At 41.1% G+C, this 23,186-nt stretch overlaps 1 protein-coding gene across 1 annotated transcript in view; it reads right to left on the minus strand.

Moving 5' to 3' along the window:
- Positions 1 to 23,186, minus strand: part of negr1 (neuronal growth regulator 1) — a 782,727-nt gene that overhangs the window by 201,454 nt on the left and 558,087 nt on the right. Inside the window, exon 4 of the mRNA XM_028812146.2 lies at positions 1,465 to 1,596. Within this exon, the coding sequence (XP_028667979.1) occupies positions 1,465 to 1,596 (132 nt within the window). The remainder of the gene's footprint in view (positions 1 to 1,464; positions 1,597 to 23,186) is intronic.

The following is a 23,186-nucleotide window of genomic DNA, read 5'->3' on the forward strand; positions in this document are numbered from 1 at the left end:
GTCTAATTTATGTTGCATAGCAACTGACACTAACAGGAGGGGCTGGGCCAAACTGCAGGTAAAAGGAGGGGGAGTGGCAGTACGTCGGTCAGTAATCAGCAACACTACAAGCAATCAGTGCATTGAATTAAACGATTCATGCGTGTCAAAGGTGATGAAGACTCCTGGAATTGGTCTGAAAACTCATGACCTGCTTGTAAAATGTGGAACATTACAGCCAGGGAGATCCCCAAAATGATATCTTAGAGAGGTATGCTCGAAAAACAGGTGATGCAAAGCAATGATAAAATAATATTCCAAAAATTAACAAAAAGAAAATGTGTCTGTGTGAATTTCTCTCTTATCACACAATGTGCTCATAGAAGGCTGTCAATGCAGGCTGAAATTTGCTATTCCTCAGATAATTTTCAAACAATTTACCACTCACATGCAGGTTATTAATTTTCATTTTGGTTCACGCAGTTTATCAAATGGTGAGAAGTTTCAAAGGAAGTCAATAATATTTATGTTTACTTTTTATTAACGGTGATTTGGGCACATCAGAGATCTGAATGATGTATCCGTGCTGAGATATTAAAAAGGAGTCTAAAAAAAGTGACTCAACTCTCAGTGATTCACTTCTAGCACGCCAAAATGTTTAAAAAGCAATACTCACAGCCTAGCAACGTACAACCCCGAATAATTTTATAGCAATTGGAAGAAAATACATCTTACAGAAGGAAAAAAAAAAAAAATTGGCATAAATTATTTAAATAAAAATTTTCAGTTTTTATGAAGCCACCACATTTCATGCAGTGCAAGCAGGAGATGACAAGAGAAAAGCAAATCCCCTTCAGCCCATCCCTTAGGAAGCCGATGTGCTGTGGTGCAAGCGTCTGTTTTTACTCTTTCTCTCCCCCCCCCCCCCCAACACACACACTGCAGAAAATATACTAAATGAAAAGCAAAAGTGCTAAATTATTATGCTTAATTTTGAGTGAGGCTACAACAAATTACATTTGATAGATGCGATTTGTTCGTACAGCCAACATTCCTTACAGTAGTAATATGAAAGACTTTAATTTCACCATATTGCCTAGAGTATTCAGCAATGCATTTAATCATATTTTGAAGAGAAATTAACTTTGACTGCGCTATTTACAGTACAGTCTGACTGGTGTTTAAACATTTTTCAGCTTTAATTTACTGACAGGTATTCTTTAATAGTGTCACCGAAAGTATACAAGCACTTAAAAAAAAAAAAAGTTCTTTCTTGGTACCGGGCACTTGGAGAAAATAACTGTATAATTTTAAGACGATTTACAAAAGACGCTCTAAGAAATCATCTTCAGAATAATTCCAAAGGGATGTGTCAAGGAAAAAAAAAAAGCGATGCCTGTGGCAATTGAACATACTTGTCATGTGTCAATATTCATTTTCTAATAATGAAAAATAAAATGGAAGAGAATGTCTTAATATACTTACAGTTTACTGTGACTTTCACTTTCTTGATATCTCGGAATGACACTTCGTTTTCGGCATTGCATTCGTATTCTCCAGACTGGTCCCTTGTGATGCTTGTTATTACTAGATATTCCCCAGTTTCAGTTTTCTTGGCTAAATTGAAACATGAAACATAATTATAGTATGCGGTTTTGTTCAAATGTATTATTGAAAAACAATTAAAATGATACCAAACAAGGTGTGAGATGAATTTAATTCCAAATGCTTTGTATACGTGCACATTCATTAGATCACAAATGTTAACCACATAAAAAATACAAAACAAAAATGTATGTTGCTATATGTTGTGTGATGGTGGCACCGATCCAGCATCCTAGTTTCAAATCACAGGCCAAGTTGTTATCTATGTGGGGTTTGAATGTTTTTGTCACACCTGTGTAGATCTGGCATCCTGAATGGGGTCAAGGATAAGTTGCAACCTGGAACAGAAGGCACACAAGACTGACAGCCCTTCCACCGCTGGTGTCACTTCCAGTCTGGATCCTCAGGGAATGCAGGTTGGCCACCATGGTAGCTATTACTAAGGAAATGTCCTGATAGATCAGATCAGCAGTCCTGCCGACTACGCTACTGTAAGACAAGAAGCAGACTTGAAAAAGGTTTGGTGTGCATCTGTGGCCCTGGACAGTGTGAAAAAATTGAAATTGAAAAAGAAATTATTTTTTTCACTGCGGTGGGTTGGCACCCTGCCCGGGATTGGTTCCTGCCTTGTGCCCTGGGTTGGCTGGGATTGGCTCCAGCAGACCCCCGTGACCCTGTGTTCGGATTCAGCGGGTTGGAAAATGGATGGATGGATGGATGGATGGATGATTTTTTCACAAAGATAATAATAATAATTCATTACATTTATATAGCGCTTTTCTCAGTACTCAAAGCGCTAGCCACACAGGGACGAACCAGGAAGCAAACCCGGCATTAACGTCTTTTTAGGTCTAACTCAAACATGGCGGACCTTTCGGTCATATGAGATTCAGGCAGGAAAGAGCAAGTCCAGGAGGACGGACAATGGAAGTGATGTCAGCAGTGGAAGGACTGTCATTCTTCTGTTCTGCAGTGGGAGGAAGAGAGAAAGCATTAATACACTTCACCAAGATCTGGTTTGGCATGTAACTACCATCACCAGAATGCTTAAGATGCCTCCCAAGTGTATGCGCATGACAGTAGTATCAGTTTTGCATTCATGGGCGCTGACTTGTCATAAAATACTGAGGATGCTACAGCATACAACAACAGCAACAAAAATAAGGCCTAATAATTTAAAATAAAAAATCCATTTATTTAATTTCACTTTTTGCATCTACTTTTTTGTTCTGCTCTTAATGAACTAAATATGTACTGTATAATGTAAGAGCCAACCTTAGACAGTTAATGCTTTAAGTTAAACTCACGTTGGTGTTTGTTTAACTTGAATAGAATATAATTTTCTCTCATAGCTTATAGATTATGGCAGGAATGTTGAACTCCGGGCCTGGAGGGCCGCAGTGGCTGCAGGTTTTCATTGTAACTCTTTTCCTAATCAGCGAGCAGTTTTCACTGCTAATTAACTCCTTTTCCCTTCATTTTAATTTCCCTGTTTTTAAGGATTCAGTCCTCTGAATTGATTTGTTTCTTCATTAAATGGCAGCCAAATAGAAATGAGACGTGAAACGAGCCAACAGATGACCAGCTAAACTGGGATTTCCAACTCCAACCAATCTCTTAATGAGAAGCCGATTCTTGCTGTTAATTAAACCTGTTATTTAACTCCATGACTTGTTGCTGCTCTCGTTCTGCCACAGTAAACATTTCCAAAACTGCTGATTTTTCTGTTTTTTTTTTTCCAAGAACACCGTCAAAATATTTTGGTGACCTGAGAGATGAACCTTACTGAGACCATCAGATGTTGTGTGATGGGCACAGGTTAGCTGGTCTTGTGGTGACTAGTTTTGTGTCTTATTATTGTTTGGTTGCTAAATAACTTTATTACTACTACTGCAACACTACTACTACTACTACTATCAATAATAATAATAATAATAATCCTCAGATTAGCATAGCATAGAAGATACAGACAAAATAAAATGAAACAATTTAAATAGCCCAAAACGACCTATAAGGACAGCACCTTTTGAATGCATTGTTAAAGTGTGAATCCTAAACCAAATGTTTATTGAAGGCAGTCTCCTAGAATCTGAAGGCAGCTGCTCCACCATCATGTCCTTTGTTTACATTATGTTTAGATAAAATCAATCCATTTCCTGTCCTGTATATTCCTCCAAACCAGGGGTTGGCGCTGTGGCCTAATGCCGTTTCTTCTCCCCTCTCTGCGGAATGGAAGACTGGCACCCATTCCACCTGTGATGTCACTTCAATCATATGTCCTCCTGGACCCGCCTCTTCCTGTCTGGATCCTATTTAAGCACCTCCTACGAAACATCACTTCGGTCTGATCTTGCACTCCTGTCTGCAAAGACATATAGCTTGCTTATTGTCTTGTTTTTTTTTTTTTCTTCTCCTGAAAATATACGGGGATCACGTTCTAACTTATCCTTGTATTATTCTTACAAGGGTTGCCTATTATTATATTACTCGCTTCACTCGCCAACCCCCCTGGCCTGCGCTACGCACCAGCCACTTCGCGTCTCTGCTGCTCGTATTGTGAAGAGGGGGGCTGAACACACCCCAAGGAGACGCGGTTGCTCCTCAGAAACACCCTCTTAAATGGTGATACAATGGGAAACAAATATTTTTTTTTTTTACCTCCTCTTTGCTCGATCAACTGCTGGCTTGCTGCTGCTGCTGCCATGTCACGTGATCTGTATCTCGCACGGCGCTTCGAACATTTAAAAGCCTGTACAGCAGCTGTCTTTGTCATCTACTCTTTGTCTTTTAGTTCCGGCCCCAGGCGTGGTTAAATCTCTTGGCACAAAGTCTTGTCTCGCAGGACGTGAGTTCTTAATATTGTTTAGTTTATAATTTAAAAACAGAATAAGAATCTGAAAATCTAATACAGTAATCCCTCCTCCATCACAGGGGTTGCGTTCCAGAGCCACCCGCGAAATAAGAAAATCCGCGAAGTAGAAACCATATGTTTATATGGTTATTTTTATATTGTCATGCTTGGGTCACAGATTTGCGCAGAAACACAGGAGGTTGTAGAGAGACAGGAACGTTATTCAAACACTGCAAACAAACATTTGTCTCTTTTTCAAAAGTTTAAACTGTGCTCCATGACAAGACAGAGATGACAGTTCAGTCTCACAATTAAAAGAATGCAAACATATCTTCCTCTTCAAAGGAGTGCGCATCAGGAGCAGATGTCAGAGAGATAGAGAAGAGCAAACAAATCAATAGGGCTGTTTGGGCTTTTAAGTATGCGAAGCACCGCAGCACAAAGCTGTTGAAGGCGGCAGCTCACACCCCCTCCGTCAGGAGCAGACAAAGAGAGAGAGAGAGAGAGACAGAGTTTGTTTTTCAATCAAAAATCAATACGTGCCCTTCGAGCTTTTAAGTATGCAAAGCACCGTGCAGCATGTCGTTTCAGGAAGCAGCTGCACAAAAGATAGCAACGTGAAGATAATCTTTCAGCATTTTTAGACGAGCGTCCGTATCGTCTAGGTGTGCGAACAGCCCCCCTGCTCAATCCCCCTACGTCAGGATCAGAGAAAGTCAGCGCAAGAGAGAGAGAAAAGTACGTTGGGTAGCTTCTCAGCCATCAGCCAATAGCGTCCCTTGTATGAAATCAACTGGGCAAACCAACTGAGGAAGCATGTACCAGAAATTAAAAGACCCATTGTCCGCAGAAATCCGCGAACCAGCAAAAAATCCGCGATATATATTTAAATATGCTTACATATAAAATCCGCGATGGAGTGAAGCCGCGAAAGGCGAAGCGCGATATAGCGAGGGATCACTGTAACATCACATTAAAGTTCGATAAACTCTGAAAAGAATGATATCAAACATATATGTGTAGGTTTTAAAATAAGCCCGATTTAAAGCATGATATAAAAACGTTGCACTTTCAGGCTTGGGATTTTATACACTGTAAAGAGAGTAGATTATTGTAATATGCACATATTTTAGGTACTGAAAGAAAACTTGGAGGGCTGAAAGAAAGCCCAATGCAATGACTGGGCGACGGTGTAGAGTCCACTGAGACTGCAACCAGATCAAGATGCTAACCCAGCATCTGCAGGACAGCTGACCACTGAGTCAGCATGTCCCCCCTATACACACACATCCGCCCGCCCACAGACACACCCACACACACTCATACGGTGTTATGTACGTAATTCCACACATTTTACTCTTATTAAGACACCTGCAGAAATTTGACTTTAATAAGCTCATATGAGATATCTCATCAAAAAGGGCGTTCATTTAAAATGACAATTCAGAGAACAAAGAAGGAGAAATTAGATGAAAAGTTAAGTGGGTTTAATATGACATTAATTAAATAATCCATACGCAGCAGTGTAATTATACAATCAGACATATTTCTAGCAGAACGCTCCTGCTCCTGATTGAGTTGGCTCTGGCATCTGCCTGAGCTTCCTCTTGCAAAGAGCTGCCTTTAATGATAGCAATGAGGAGGAGCGATTAAGGTAAAGCCTATGGAAAGGAGAAATTGATTCGGAAGAAAAGAGATAAATTCAATTTTCTCAAGAGCTGTAAAATAAACAGGCCGTGCAAACCACTAAGGATTTGCTCTGATTCACTGGATAAAAGGCAATGTACACAATTATTTGCCGTGCTAAGCCATTGTAGACATTTGCATCATATCTGCAATCTCCTGCACTAGGGATTACTCACTCATGCTACATTATCAGACGTCCATTGCCTTGTACAGTAAAATCAAGCTAAAAGGAATCCATTTAAGGTATCAGTATACAAGGATGGAAGATACAGATGATGGAACTGATGGAACATACAAGAATGGAAGATTCAGGAGGTGTAAGCCTTCAATAATCTCGCTCCTTGCTCCTAACTCTAACCCTAACCTTTCATACATTATCCCCCTACATTTCAAGTCGTAACCTTAGATTTTTTATTAGCAGCCTGCTTATTATTCCAAGAGGCAAGCGAAAAAGGTGGTAAGGCAGCCTTTGCTCCTATGCTCCAAAAATCTTGAATTCTTTACCAACAGGGATACAGCAGGCTAACACTGTATATAATTAAAAAAAATAATAAATAAATAAAAATCCACTTATTTAATTTCACTTTTTTGCATCTACTTTTTTGTTCTGCTCTTAATAAACTAAATATGTACAGTATAATGTAAGAGCCAATCTTAGACCATTAATGCTTTAAGTTAAACTCACATTGGTGTTTGTTTAACTTGAATAGAATATAATTTTCTCTCATAGCTTATAGATTATGGCAGGAATGTTGAACTCCGGGCCTGGAGGGCCGCAGTTGCTGCAGGTTTTCATTGTAACCCTTTTCCTAATCAGTGAGCAGTTTTCACTGCTAATTAACTCCTTTTCCCTTCATTTTAATTTCCCTGTTTTTAAGGATTCAGTCCTCTGAATTGATTTGTTTCTTCATTAAATGGCAGCCAAACAGAAATGAAATGTGAAACAAGCCAACAGATGACCAGCTAAACTGGGATTTCCAACTCCAACCAATCTCTTCATGAGAAGCCGATTCTTGCTGTTAATTAAACCTGTTATTTAACTCCATGACTTGCTGCTGCTCTCGTTCTGCCACAGTAAACATTTCCAAAACTGCTGATTTTTCTGTTTTTTTCCAAGAACACCGTCAAAATATTTTGGTGACCTGAGAGATCAACCTTACTGAGACCATCACCTTTCTTTACTTTCAGATGTTGTGTGATGGGCACAGGTGAGCTGGTCCTGTGGTGACTTGTTTTGTGTCTTATTATTGTTTGGTTGTTAATTAAGGAAAAAGAGACCACTAAGGAGTGCAAGTCAAGTTAATTAAAACTGAGGCAAATGAAGTTAATTAGCAGCAAAAACTGGTCACTCATGAAGAAGATGGTTAGAATGAAAACCCGCAGCCACTGGCAGTGGCGAAGCTAGAGTTTGTGACGCTCGGGGTGGTGCTTCAATTTGCCGTCCTCCAACATATCCGAATATGTTAACCTCTTTAAATAGAAAATTAAAATGACGTATCGAGAAAAATTAAGATACATTTTGCACAGATTTAGTCATATATGCAAATAAAACAGCAATAATTTTTCACATATAATTATTTTCAACTAGACAAGAATATAGTAGAGAGGCACTGATAAGCCGTATTCTAATTATTAGTTTATTATAATCACGCTGCGAAAACCAGCACCAGTGTAGTGTCCAAGTGACAGGTGGGGATGTTTTATGTGCAGAGAAACATCTGATCTGCTCGAGTTCCAGTAAAGGCCTCCAATGGATGGCACTTCATCCTACAAGGAGATGACGATCGAAACAGACTGCTGTGGCAACACAGAAGTTTATCAAAGCTAAAAAATAGAAAATTCTTGAATGGCCAAGCCAGTGATTTGATTTAAATCCAACTGAGCAGGCCTTCCATACGCATAACACACATGAGTACCACACAAGAAAAGTCAACTACATTTAGCTATAAGTGTAATAGTTAGAGTTTATCAAAAATTGAGTTCTCTTTGAATACATTTTTAGCCTATTTTTTCTTTGAATTATTACCCTTTAGAACCCTGCCCTCCACAGCATTTTGGCACTACAGCACTTGCTCCCCCAGCAGTTTTCAACAATTCTGAAATCCAAACATTTTCATTTATAAGTAAAATTGTATTATATGATGATAAAATAACTATAAAGCCCAATGTTTTAAGAACAGATTGATACTATAGAACAAGTTCTATCACTTTCAGTCTCACAATTTACATAATTTTCTTCTTCTAAGGACCTAACACCAAACCTACCCTTTGAGTGACACGCTTCAAAACTGTTATTATTGACTGAAGCCAGGCACAAGAACACTTCACATAATCTTCATCAACTTTCTATCAATTGCCATGTGTCTCATCCTCACCACGGAATAATCACCAAATCATGTCCAGTCAACTGAATTTACCACAGGTGGACTCCAATTAAGCTGCAGAAACATCTCAAGGATGATCAGGGGAAACAGGATGTACCTGAGCTCAATTTCGAGCTTCACGGCAAAGGCTGTGAATACTTATGTACATGTGCTTTCTCAATTTTTTTATTTTTAATAAATTTACAAAAACCTCAAGTAAACTTCTTTCACGTTGTCATTATGGGGTGTTGTGTGTAGAATTCTGGGGAAAAAAATGAATTTAATCCATTTTGGAATAAGGCTGTAACATATAAAATGTGGAAAAACTGATGCGCTGTGAATACTTTCCAGATGCACTGTTTATATGCATCTTGCATATAAACGTCTACGCATGGAATTGTGTGTGTCTGTCTGGCCTGGAAGTGAGAGGTGGAGTTGGGGTGAGGGCTCCACCTCTGAGGATACACAAACAAGGCTAGCACATCGGTAAAACGAATTCTCTGAAGAAAGTCGCTCACTTAGCCGCTAATACAGAAGCCAGGTGAGCACATCGGTAAAACGAATCCTCCTAGGAGAGAGATGCCCGGAGTAGTTCCTTTCAATTACCTGACATCTCTACATTTCAATTTATTTTCTGACAATTTCCATAATTTCTAGGACCCCGGGCTTTTTACAGCATCGGCTAACACACCTAGTATGTATATATATAATTCACTAAGCCGCCGACAAGTAGCCACCCATGGAAAGCACGCAAGACAGCCACGCCCACCAACTCTAAGACCATTGGATATGACGACAACTCTCAGAGCCACGTCCACCAACTCGGACGAAGCAACTCACAACACCGGGCGTCATTGACGTTCATCTCTGCTAGACTCCACATGCACCTCTGAGCCACGTTGACTTTTCATTAGTCAACCTCAGTGGAACCTCGGTTCACACAGAGGCAGCGCGAGAGAGAGCCGCGCACACACACAGGCAGCGCGAGAGAGAGACAGACGCACACACACAGGCAGCGCCAGAGAGAGACAGAGGCACACAGGCAGCGCGAGAGAGAGCCGCGCACACACACAGGCAGCGCCAGAGAGAGACAGACGCACACACACAGGCAGCGCCAGAGAGAGACAGAGGCACACAGGCAGCGCGAGAGAGAGCCGTGCACACACACAGGCAGTGCCAGAGAGAGACAGACGCACACACACACACACACAGGCAGCCCGAGAGAGAGAGAGCCGCGCACACACACAGGCAGCGCTAGAGAGAGACAGACGCACACACACACACACAGGCAGCGCCAGATAGAGACAGAGGCACACACACACAGGCAGCGCCAGAGAGAGACAGACGCACACACACAGGCAGCGCCAGAAAGAGACAGAGGCACACAGGCAGCGCGAGAGAGAGCCGCGCACACACACAGGCAGTGCCAGAAAGAGACAGACGCACACACACACACACACAGGCAGCGTGAGAGAGAGAGCCGTGCACACACACAGGCAGCGCCAGAGAGAGAGCCACGCACACACAGAGGCAGCGCCAGAGAGAGAGCCACACACACACAGAGGCAGCCCGAGAGAGAGCCGCACACACACACAGGCAGCGCCAGAGAGAGACAAAGGCACACACACACACAGGCAACGCGAGAGAGAGAGGGGGCTGGACTCATAAGGTAGGAAGGCAGTTAAAGAATGCACTGGGCTTGATTTTGTTTTCACTTCTGTTTACAGCGATCGGTTCGTAGTGTGCATTGTTGCAATGTTACTTTTCTTGGTGGTTTATTAAATTACGGATTTTTTCAAATGTTCATTTTTTTCCCCTGTGCTTAAATCTCATTAAAAAAAAAAGTGTCTTTAGCCAGCGGTTGGTAGCGCTATAGCGCAAACTATTGCAGTGTTAGTTTTCTCTGTTGTTCAAGGTTTTCTCAGTGTTATTCAATGTTTTTACATTTAGTTTACTATTACGCTGTGCATTCTATGGTTTAATTAACTATATTTGTGCTTAAAAACTTAAAATATATATTTACATACAGTTCATACAGTCTGGAACTGATTAATTGTATTTACATACAATCCTATGGGAGAAATTGCTTCGGTTCACGACCAAATCGGTTTACGACCAGAGTTTTGGAACGAATTATGGTCGTGAAACAAGGTTCCACTGTATTCTTTTCGGTTATGACGCACGACCGCGTCCACCATCGCAAACTGTTTTACACGCCATGGTCTTAGAGTTGGTAGGCAGGTCTCCGTGAGTTTCTCTTGCGAGCGGGCACATGACCAGGTGGTGTGTATGCTTCGAGAACGAGGGTGGACGCGGCAGGACTATCTAAGAAGAGGCATGTTTGTCACGGATGTGAATCGCTGTATGCGGCGTGTAAAACAGTTTCCGAGGGGTATCCCATGGTCTTAGAGTTGGTGGGCGGGTGTCTGTCAGTTGCTCTTGCGACCGGGCACATGACCAGACAGTGTGCATGCTTTGAGTGCGAGGGTGGACGCGACAGCACCATCTAAGAAGAATCATATTTGTCACGGATGTGAATCGCTGTATGCAGCGTGTAAAACAATTTGTTTGTCGCGGATGTGAATCGCTGTATGCAGCGTGTAAAACAGTTTGCGAGGGGTATTCCATGGTCTTAGCAGTGTCTATACTTCGATGTGAATCGCTGTATGCAGTGTGTAACACGCTGCATTGTATGTTGCCCTCTCCAGAGTTACATCTTTTCATTCACCTACAGTCGCATCCTCAAAACTAACCCCATTTGGACAACTGTGTCTTTCAGGAAGTGTTCACCCATCAATACATAATTATGCGGCATATGCTACGCCGCGGGTTGGCTAGTATATATATATTGTGGTATACCAGGGGCGTACAGCTCCCCAAACCCCGACACAGACAGGCACAGAGACACAAGTGCAAAAACAACACGCAGTTTATTTCCTTGTGGGGCAGAACTATTTCCCGCTCCCCACTTCAGAACACAGTACACAGCTACCCACAGTAATACTTCTCAGTCCCTTCTCTCTCTTTCTGTACTTCTCCTTTCTTTCCCTCTTTTTTTCTGCCGCCTCCACTCCTCTTCCAGAAAGCTTCGTCTTCCACCTCCCGACTCTGGCTCCTCGAAAGGAGTGAGGCGGCCTCTTTTATACTGCACCCGGAAGTGCTCCATGTACTCTTAGATCCTCTTCCGGCAGCACTTTCGGGTGTGGCGGAAATGCTGTAGTTCAGGGCTCCGGAACTGTACAGGCACCCCCTGGCGGTGGCTACAGACCCCAGTAGGGTTGAGCTTCTAAGCTTGTAAGCCAGGGGATTTGCCCTCTCACATTCCGGGGCAGGTATTGCCCTGAATATGTCCTCTCCCCCGGTCCTTCCATCACAATATATATATGTGTTTGTGTGTGTATATACAGTATGTATATGTTCATCTTTAGCCACAAATGACTATGGTGAAATATTGTAAAGTGAAGGAAGAGCATACAAGTCTTCAAGCTGAAGCAGATATCATTACAAATATAAGAAAGACCTTTCAATTTCACTGTTAACATTGCATTCCCAAGTCCAGTTTATCCAGTTCACGGTCTGTCCCTTCAGCAAGGTGTCCATACGTCAGCCAGAAACACGTTCTCGTTGTACTAAAGTGCCCAGTGCCCCTGGGGTCAGCAACATCTGAGCAACAGGAAAAGGCAACACTTTCTGATGACTCCCTAGGGATCCAGTTTTCTTCTCATGACATCTCACACATACACCCACCCTCTTTCGCAAGAGCCAAGATTAACATTTGCAGTATAGTTTAAAAAATCAATTGCAATCTACAGAGTTAAACTAACCATGTTTTAGTTCAATTTATCATTATAAATCTTGAAATCCCTCATGATTACACTATATAGTCAGCTATGTTTATCAGACCCCTTAGAATACAGAAAGCATCTGAATATATACACAAGTCCTGGGTTCAAATAATAATTTTTTTTAGCAAACATTTTCACCAAAGACTTCTTTGTATAACTTAGAGAAAGCACCAAAACACAATTCTCTTCTCCCCCTCTCTTTCTTCCTTTCCCCCCACCAGTGACTTCCTGAGGTGAGGCATTGAACCCCCTTTATGCCAGACCCGGAAGTTACAATGCTGCACATCAAAAGCACTTTCAGGTCAGGTAGAAAATACGTAAAGTTGGGTACCTGTCCCTGCAGCTCCTCCTGATGGTACCCATGGAACCCAGCAGAGCCGTCTCTTGAGACTGCACTTCCCAGCTTACCCTGCGGATGTCCAGGCAGGCACCATAGCCCAGGGAGATTGCCACTCATTTCACTGGTGAACAGGCAGTCCATGTAGGTGATCTCGCCCTGTCTCTCTGTTATACTGGCATTTATGCTTGGTGTCCATGACAAAATATATATGTATATTGAAAAATCGGGTGGTATGCTCAGTTTGTAGAGTCAATTACATTACAGAGAAAACTCTGCAGGTAAAGGATCTGGGCTGGTAACTTGAAGGTCACCAGTACAAATCCCAGCAATGACAGAAGGAATGCTACTCCATTGGGCTCTTGAGCAAGGCCCTTAACCTCCAATTACTCAAGGGGCCCGGTACAAATAGCTGACCCTGCGCTCTGCCCCTAAAACTTTGAGGAACCTGAGGTATGCGAAAAATACATTCCCTATACAAGAAGTTGTAAGTGGAAAATAAAGTAAATTATAATTATAATGGCATTAATAAATGTTTAAGTCTCATATCTCATGGTATTAAAAACCTTTACAACTGATTAATTACCAATTCAAGCAGTTCTCTTTAATGGCTGGCTTTTCTGTTTTGCAGAGATTAGGGTCCCGCTTCCTTGAAGCTCAATAGCGCTAAAGAAGATGCCCTGGAATACTTTTATGTTCCTGGAACTCACAACGGGAGTTAAATGAGTGAAGTAGATTATCATGTTTACTGTGTGCCTTTAAAAGTCTCCAATATTCTTTTTTCACGTTCATAAAGGACTTTTCTGAGTCTTGTGCAACTCTGAATCTGAATTGCAACAATAAATACACTTTATGCATTATATGTATATATAAATACTGCGGTGGGCTGGCGCCCTGCCCGGGGTTTATTTCCTGCCTTGTGCCCTGTGTTGGCTGGGATTGGCTCCAGCGGACCCCCGTGACCCATGTGGTTAGGAAATAGCTGGTTGGATAATGGATATATATATATATATATATATATATATATATATATATATATATATATATATATATATATATATATATAAAATCCAACATCTGTCTATCTGTCTGTCTGTTTTTCACGAGAGAACTACTTAACGGATTTAGATCTGTTTTTTTCTATAATTTGCTTGAACATTCCGGTTGATTTAGCGACTTCTCTCATCGCACTAAGTATCATAGTTTGCTTGCGGCAACGATTAATTTGCACAAATCTGAGAGACACGCAGCAGGCCAAGGGTAGGGAGGCGGGGCCCTCCTCACTCACTCACGTGCCAGCCTTCGTTTGAGTCACTCTACCTCTCTCCATTTATAACAGCGTACCTTCCCTCTGCTTAGCTAGCGATACCTGTTTGTTCAACAGACATTGTCATCTAGAGATTGTTAAGGAGTAACGTTTTAACGTTTTTGAGAGAGAGATCACAGCTATGCGTGTTTTAGAGGGTGGCTGCTGATTGCCACAGATATCATGGCCATGTGCTGAACACGATCAGATACATTGCCGACATTTGATGTTGCAGCATACCTAACTTCCGCTTGGCCAGAATTACAGTTTTAAATTTTTTTTATTGATTTTTAAAGTTAGTCCTGTTTCATTATGTGGGCAGAACCACGGGGGACAGCTAGTATATGTATATATATATATATATATATATATATATATATATATATATATATATATATATATATATATATATTGTGAGACTTGCCCGGACACCACCAGTCGGAAACCACATCTTTATAATATTCACACGTTTATTATTCATAAATAAACCCAGGTTCACAGTCCCAAACACCACACAATGCACACAGCAATTAATCACCCCAAATAATCTGTTTCTCAGTCCAATCCTTGGCCACCTATCTCCTCCTGGGAGCTTTGTCCAACTCCCATTCCCGACTCTGGCTCCCCGATACCTGGAAGGCGGCGCCTTTTATCCCTGCCCGGATGTGCTCCGGGTGTCTAATGACGTCCATCTGGCAGCACTTCCTGGTGTGGTGGAAGTGCTGCCCTTTGCCCCGGAAGCACTCCGGGCATCCCTGGCAGGTTCCTCCACCATCTTGCCGAATGTGGTGGAAGTAACTATTTTCGAGTCCTACGAGACTTGAGGTGCCCCCTGGCGGTGTCCACAGGTCCCAACAGGCCAGAAGCTCTTTGTTCTTTCCCATGGTCCTCTCCTGCTCCAGGGCAGTTGCCCCCTCGTGGCCCAGAAGCTATTCCTGCCATCTTCCGGTTCTTTTAGGTATCCCGGCCAGGTAATGACCCTGACAATCTGCCACTATATATATATATATATATACAATATATATATATTGTAATAAAGGCGCTATATTGCACCCGACCCGACACAGATTGGACATGGGAGGCATGTATAAAAATAAAAAAAAAAAAATTTTTGTTCAGCTGGAGGGCACGTCTTCCCCTGTATAACTGCTCGTGAGTGAATATCGTTTCTTTCTCTCTAATAAATAAACCAACTTTTTCAAATGTTTGTCCCTGTGACTTGTTAATTGTCATAGCAAAAGCTATTCTAATGGGAAACTGTAAACATTTTAATACGAATACTGTGGAAGATGTACTAGATTACAATTTTGGTCGCCTGTTAAAATTGTACATGTCATTGCCGTGTAACCGATCGACAATTTTCGCATTAATTCGTTGGACTTCATCGTTCCTCGGTGCTAGGATTGCCCATGTACTCATTTCTTCTGTTGATAACCCTTCGTGATGAAATTCTTCAATAAGATTTGGACATAATAAGTCTTCTTTTATTGGGATCTTAAAGTGAGGAAAATGTAAAAATTTATAAGAGCTGAGAGCACAGGAACTGTGTCTGACAAAAGCATTCACACGAATGAGAGGTGAGAGGACCGCAGGCGTGGGCCATTAACATGAAATGGTTGAGAGGAGGGTGGGACTTAAAAAAAACCTCTTGGCAATAGTCTCATCTCAAGATTTTGTTTTATAATAGAGAGACATAGGTATACAGTATACATATACGTTTTTTAATAAATTTACAAATCTTTCTGAAAACATTGAGTATTGAATGAAGATTGAAGGTCAAAAATGACAAATTTATCCATTGAAAATGAAATCTGCAAAACAATAAAGTGGACAGAAAGTAAAGGGATTTGAATACTTTGTGAATCCACTGTATATCCCTGAAACTGCTTGTTTGCTTAAGAAATATCCCACTTCACCAAAGTAAGTAAAACCACAAGTCATTTCTTTTTCTGACAGTGAAAAAAATGTTTAAAAATGTAAAATGCTACAAGTCTTGTAGACTGCTGGATTTAATAATTGAAGATCAGGTTCAATAAATGCAGTTATTACCCACTATGACTGACTACTTCAAAAGTAAATGAACCTAATAAATCAAAAATGAATGGAGTTCATTTAAAATTGTTAAATAATATTTTAAAATACTATTCAGCTTCATTGACATGCTGCACATACCATGCTTACTAAGATGCCATCCCCTTATTGCTGTGCAGACACGGAGGAGTCTTACTTTATTTTACTTACTATATTATACTTTATTATACATACTTTATAAATTTTGTGAATTTCCCCTTGGGATTAATAAAGTATCTATCTATCTATCTATCTATCTATCTATCTATCTATCTATCTATCTATCTATCTATCTATCTATCTATCTATCTATCTATCTATCTATCTATCTATCTATCTATCTGATTTTGTATGGACACTGGAACTTGTGCTATGAAATATCTGGTAATGGGAAATCGGATACAGCAGATAAAGCTTAATGATTTACTTTACAGAAAAATACATTTATTAATAAAATGTCGGAATGAAGGAGTATTACTGAACTATACTGTATAAAAAAATATTAATAATTTAAAGTTTCAACCACCAATTGTAGTGAGAAGTCAAGCAAAATGACACCTTTTATTAGCTAACTAAAAAAGATTACAATATGCAAGCTTTCCGAGGCAACTCAGGCCCAGGCAACCACCTATTAGTATACTTAAACATCTTACAGCTTTTGATAATGATAAAGTACCAGATGGATTGGGAAAAAAAGCAAAATGATGGTACAAAAATCCACCACGAACTGGTGACTGTGAGACGTGCAGCTGAAATCTCTGCCTGGGACGCGTACGCAGGACGCTGGGAATTACAAGCAGCAGGTTCTCGTGCTCAGCTAAACAGCCAGCTGGTTGCCTCTAACTGAACTTATTTGCGCTGTTGTGCATGCCGCTGGTTACTTATGAAAGCATAAAATGATTGAAAATGGTGACAATGTACATCCTGTACTGTACTGTGCACCAGCTTTAGTGAAAGCCGTAAGGTATTCATTCAAGTCAGAATTAGTTTGCTTCATTTCTAAGTAAAACAACAGACATTTTTTGACGAAAATTAACTAATTCTTTTTTTCTTTATGGATTTTATGTGTTTGTTTGTGTCTGCAGAAATGCCATAAGTCAAGAATGCTGTGACCGAAAGATCTGGTCTCAGCTTTTAAATCCTGGCTGAAGACTACTTCAGTTTAGTATACCCTGACTAGAGCTGCTGATTAACTGTACAGACTGTATCTCTGTTGTCAGTCATTAGCACTAAAACATAAGTAACATGATAGTTGAATTGGATACTAACCCTCACCTATTCTGTGTCTCTTCTCGGTACTCAAATGTGGCACTTGGTGCTGCGGCCCACCTGTCAAGTTGTTTTGCCTGCCTAAGGTAAAGTCATCCCTGATGGAGGATTGCAGGAATCATGTGAAGGAGAGGTCCTTTCATTGGATTGGCTGGCCAAGTGCTGTTTCAGCCATGGAATGGCCAAATGATGGAGGCAGCTTGATGGATGAGATCTCCAGGACTCTAAACAAATCAAAATCTTATTATGGGATATCATTTACTGTTAAATTCTGCTCCATACTTCTAAAATTTTTATTTTTATACTGTATTGAGGATTTGTTCTGTTTTGTGTATTGTATTGTATGGTATTGACCTCCTTCTTTTTGATACCCATTGCTCGCCCAACCTACCTGGAAAGGGGTCTCTCTTTGAACTGCCTTTCCCAAGGTTTCTCCCATTTTTCCCTACAAGTTTTTTTTGGGAATTTTTCCCTGTTTTCTTAGAAAGTCAAGGCTGGGGGGCTGTCAAGAGGCAGGGCCTGTTAAAGCCCATTGCGGCACTTCTTGTGTGATTTTGGGCGATACAAAAATAAATTGTATTGTATTATATTGTATCTACCTGTATGTAAGCAGAAATCAATCTAAAAATACTGCACTGGATGGCGTGGTCTGGGCCAACATTCCTGGGATTTTGAGGTCATCCAGAACAGGCACAGGATTACACACAGCCCTGATACACCAGTTGTTGGCATTGACAACACACATCACCACACCCAAACAACTGTACATGACATCATGTATTAGGGGTGCCCTAGAATAGTTGTGGGCAGAGGCAGAATCACAGAAATAAAAGAAGCACCTCCTGGGTTGAAATAATCTGTGCTAAAACGTAGATATCCAATCCTAGCACACGACTGCCTGACCCTCTGCTACAGGAATTGTATGGGGGGCACGACAAGGGAGAACAGGTTTAGACAGGAACTGGGATTAGAGCCACAGCCGCAGGTGATGGTACTTTGAGCTTGGAGATGCAAAGAGAGTAGTGGTCAGAATCTCAGAATGGGGGCAATAAGACCAGCCAAAGATTTTGGAGAAAAGGGTACAGGGGTTTAGAGAAAGGATTGCTGGGTGGAGTACTATGTCAGGAAGTGGAGCAGCCCCTAATAACACACAGGTAGGCTCACATGCTGTTGTTATAGATAGATAGACAGACAGACAGACAGACAGACAGACAGACAGACAGACAGACAGACAGACAGACAGACAGACAGACAGATAGATAGATAGACAGACAGACAGACAGACAGACAGACAGACAGACAGACAGATAGATAGATAGATAGATAGATAGATAGATAGATAGATAGATAGATAGATAGATAGATAGATAGATAGATAGATAGATAGATACTTTTTTAATCCCAAGGGGAAATTCACAGTATTGATTATGACTATTGTTATTGTTCTGGGAGAGTCTTTGCCTTTGGGTTTTGCTTTCCTATTCTTTGGTATTTTGTTTCTTTTTTTCTGATTTGATACATTAGAGTTTTATATGTGCAGTTTTTTTTTTTTTTAATTATTAATGCTTTGTTAGTTTGTTGATCTACGGTGGGTTGGCACCCTGCCCAGGATTGGTTCCTGCCTTGCGCCCTGTGTTGGCTGGGATTGGCTCCAGCAGACCCCTGTGACCCTGTGTTCGGATTCAGTGGGTTGGAAAATGGATGGTTGGATGGATAGTTTGTTAATTCCTCTTTATGTTTAATCCTTTATGTTATTGTGTCAATGGTTAATGTGAAAGGCAAGACTAATAAGTAGGTAAAAGCCCCTTGTGACAGATAGGGGGCGCTATCGCTTCCCTGAACCCTCGGACACCATGTCAGACACCAGGTAAAAGTCCATATATACTTTTATTAGGACAATAATGTGCACAAAGCACCCTCCTCTCCACAATACTCATATAAATCAATAATCACTACAATAATCAATCCTCCACTCTCCCAGATGCGTTGCCACCCTTCCACCCAGCTCAGCTCAACTCTGGGATCTCCCACAGTCCTTTATATAGTCTATGACCCAGAGGTGTTTCCAATCCATCAGTCCACGTGACTTCCTATCACTTCTGGGTCAGATCAAAAGTCCTCTTCTTCATCCCGGAAGTACGTCATTCCCTCTGTCGCCGTGACTAAGACGTACTTCCAGGTTTTAGGTGAATCCAAAGTCTCTGGGCCTTCCTGCAGCGTCCCCTGGAGGCCCCCATGGTATCCAGCAGGGTTGTGATGAAAAACTCCACTGTCCATGATTCCTTGCTGGTATTCGGGGCACCTCCATGCTGCAGGGAGAGCTCCACCTGGCGGCCTGGGGGTATTGGCCGGGCTGACTGGCCGGCCATATTCCACACCCTCAAGTGCTACAATCCGTTATGACTTCAGTACTTGAGGGCTGGAAAAACTCTCCAGGCAGCCACTGTGGCATAAGCTCTTAGTTATGCTCTTCGGCCCCAAGTTTGTCCTCTTTTTAGGTTTAGCAGTCTCTTTGCTATTTTCATTTTAGATTTAGAGGTTCTTATATGTTTAGCTTTGTTTGCTTATACTAGGTTCTAGGATATGGGGTGTATGGCTTCATTATTATTGGATTGTTTTTGTAATTTGCATTAAGTTGTTTCCTTTGTTTTCTGAATTTCGATTTCTCTTGTTGAAATTATAGGTTGATAGGGTCATGATTTTCATGTCTATGGAGTCCAGTGAAATTCTTACTAGCGAATGCTAATCAACATGCAACATGTCTCCACGCTCCAGCACCAGGTCAGGTCAGGGTGGGCAGAATGCACTGGTAGAGCACTTTGCTGCACTCACCACACGACGAAACAGCTCGGAATTCTGGCTGGCAACGGTCCAGTCCAACCCTCTAGAACCCTCTATCTGCCTCAGGCAGATGTTACATGGGCTTCCCCTTGGCCTGGTCTGGCCACTTGGGTCCTCAATAATGAGGATATTGTGAGCCAGTTCAAACTCAGGGAGTTGCATCGCATGGCCATAGTGACGTAACTGACGCTCCATCACAATGCAGGTAATGTGACTCATTTGGGACTCCTGAGAAACAAAAGTCAAACCAGTGGTACCCAAGGATTCTTCAAGGAGAATTCCAATGGAATACAGTGTTCATCTCAGATCACTGGATAACATCCATGTCTCACAACCATACAACAAAACAGGAAGCACCAGGACTCTAAAGACTTGGACCTTCGTCCTTTAGTATAGATATTGGGAGCGCCACACACCCCTTTCCAGGAACCTCATGACCAGTCCATGCTCTCCCAATCCGTCTACTGACTTCATAGGAAGAGTCACTAGAGACATGAATGTCACTGCCGAGGTAAGTAAACCTTTCGATGAGGTTGACACTCTCTCCGCAGACAGACACACTGCTGAAAGTCGTGCCCAAGAGGACGTTAAAGGCCTGGCTCTTGGGTTTTATCCAGGACACTCGCAAGCCCAGACACTCAGACTCTTCGCTCAGTCTCTCGAGAGCTCCAGTCAGAGGATCCATTGTTACTCTTTGAGTCTCCAGCACCTTGATTATTAAATATAACCTTACCTCGAAACTTTCATTTTCCTTATTTAACACTATCGACCATCAGAAGACTGATTAATCTAGCATATTTTAGAACATTGTTTTAATATATTTTGTCTTATTGGAAGACAAAAAATGACATTCAAATGGAAATGAACAGGTTTTGTTTATCTTCGCAACTAATTTTTGCATCCTGTTACTCCAGACATGCTATGCCATATTGCGGTATTTTACAAATCTGTTTTTGCACCTCACTTTTTTTGCAGTCTATACGTAGCTTGTATCATCATTACTAAAATAGGAAAGCCTTCTTTGCTTGTAAATATTACCCTTCACAATGCATTTTGGGATTGATTTACTGATCTATCATTGTAATAATAATAGAGGTTTTAAATTTTCTGTTGATTCTGAAGCTTCAAGTTTTGTTTCTTTGAATTTTGATTTTCATTTATTTTGAATTTTACATTTAGATTTTGTGTTCTTATTTTCTTATCTACAAAAATCTAAGTTTTTTTTTGCTAATTTCTTCCCATTTATGGTAAAAATCAGAAGTATTTTAGGATACAACTTTTGTTCAGATTTTTGATGTTCTTATTTTTACAGTCGTGGTTGAATTTATACTTGTTTCAGAAGATTTTTGGAATCTTAGATTTAATGTCTGACATTTATTCTTGATTATCCAATTCTCTGGTGAGTGTATACTTTTTTTGTGCCATTTTGGTGGCCATTTCGACATGCCGAGTTTAAGGGTTGTCTGAATGTTCACTTCCTTGTCTGAACTGCAGATTCAACACCCTAAACAAACCTTTGCTCGTCCTTCCTTTGATTATCATTTTGAAAGAGATCTTTGCTTGTTTTTTGGACTATAAATTTGTCTCACGCTTTTGGCACTTTGCTCGGTAGTTTTGATCTCCCAGTTTTGAACCTTTTTAAGGCTTATGTGCATTTCCTGGGGCCTCATTTATACAACTTTAACTGAATCTGAGTGTGAAAATATGCACACACCCAAAAACATAAAAAATCAGATTTTTAAAACCTGGCGTATTGACATTTTTGCACCATTTACCATTTATAAATCACAATCACTTTTGTTTTGGCGTATGGGAATAGAAGTCGAACGTCACCCTGAAACATCCATGTATGTTGTCACACACAAGCGATTAGGGGGCAGCTAAAGGACCCGATGAGCTGCGCGAAACCACAAGACAGGGGATTAAGACAACGTGTTAGCACCACTCTCTTTATTGTAACAGTAAAGACAAAGAAAAAAAAAATTTAATTTGTGTCAAAAGCCTCATCCAGACATCTGAGCCACCTCCGTATTATTACTAATACCTCCTGATGACTTTACAGCTTACAGCTGACGTCACCACCGTCTCAAGATCCTCCAATGTCATACTCCCAGCATTCCTACTTCCGTCCTCCATCACATTAATTCTTCTGTGTTACTACCATTGTCTGTGAATTGTATATTACAAACCTGACCGTGATAACGAACTGTCAAGTTCTTACTGTCGTTTACAGTATACGGGGACGGAATCCCCAACCCTTAAACTGTGTATTTTGTGTTTTCTTCACAATAGAGCATGTTAATTAACCTCATACATATCCAATCAAGATGCCATAGAACTCAAATGGCTCCTGACGTATCGATACTCCGCCCCCATGTATTCAAGAGTATCAGGCTGTGCTCTAAAACTGAGAGCGAAAGATCATGTGTGGTATCATAGCACCACCCCTCTGCATTCTGGGGGGTCTAGGAAAGGCATAAGGTTTCATTGTCTTAGCACGTAGCCATTATCACTTGGCTCATATAAGGAAACGACTGCTGTTACAATGAAAAATACAGGCCATAAGAAACATTGAGAGTTCGGCCAGTTACAACAAGCCAGGCACCGTGTACAGCACCACCACATCTGCCAAAGCTACTTTGCCTCAAAATAAATCAATCACAGGCAGACCCAGGCCACCAAGGCACAATGTTTCTCAGGCATCTCATGGTATCACAGATGACTTGTGCATTAATGTAATGTCACTGATTATGATTAACAAACTCAGCTTCATTCTTGCTAGATGCCCTTATTACAATATGAGTTCAGTAAAGTTCTTCAATTTGATTAGGAGAACCGGATGCTGCCACAAATTGCCTTTTTATGTTGACAGAAACTCATTATGTCTTATGTATATGCACCCACAACATACGACAAGTGGACGCAGTGCCTCACCGGTCAGTTAATGGCTTCCAGCACAGCAGGCATGACGGAGTGAAGCTTGTCTGAGATGTTCCTAATGTTTCAGCCCATTCACTTAGGAGTGATATAAGGT

The sequence above is a fragment of the Erpetoichthys calabaricus genome, chromosome 10 (genome assembly GCF_900747795.2).
Source record: "Erpetoichthys calabaricus chromosome 10, fErpCal1.3, whole genome shotgun sequence".
Classification (NCBI taxonomy): Eukaryota; Metazoa; Chordata; class Cladistia; order Polypteriformes; family Polypteridae; genus Erpetoichthys; species Erpetoichthys calabaricus.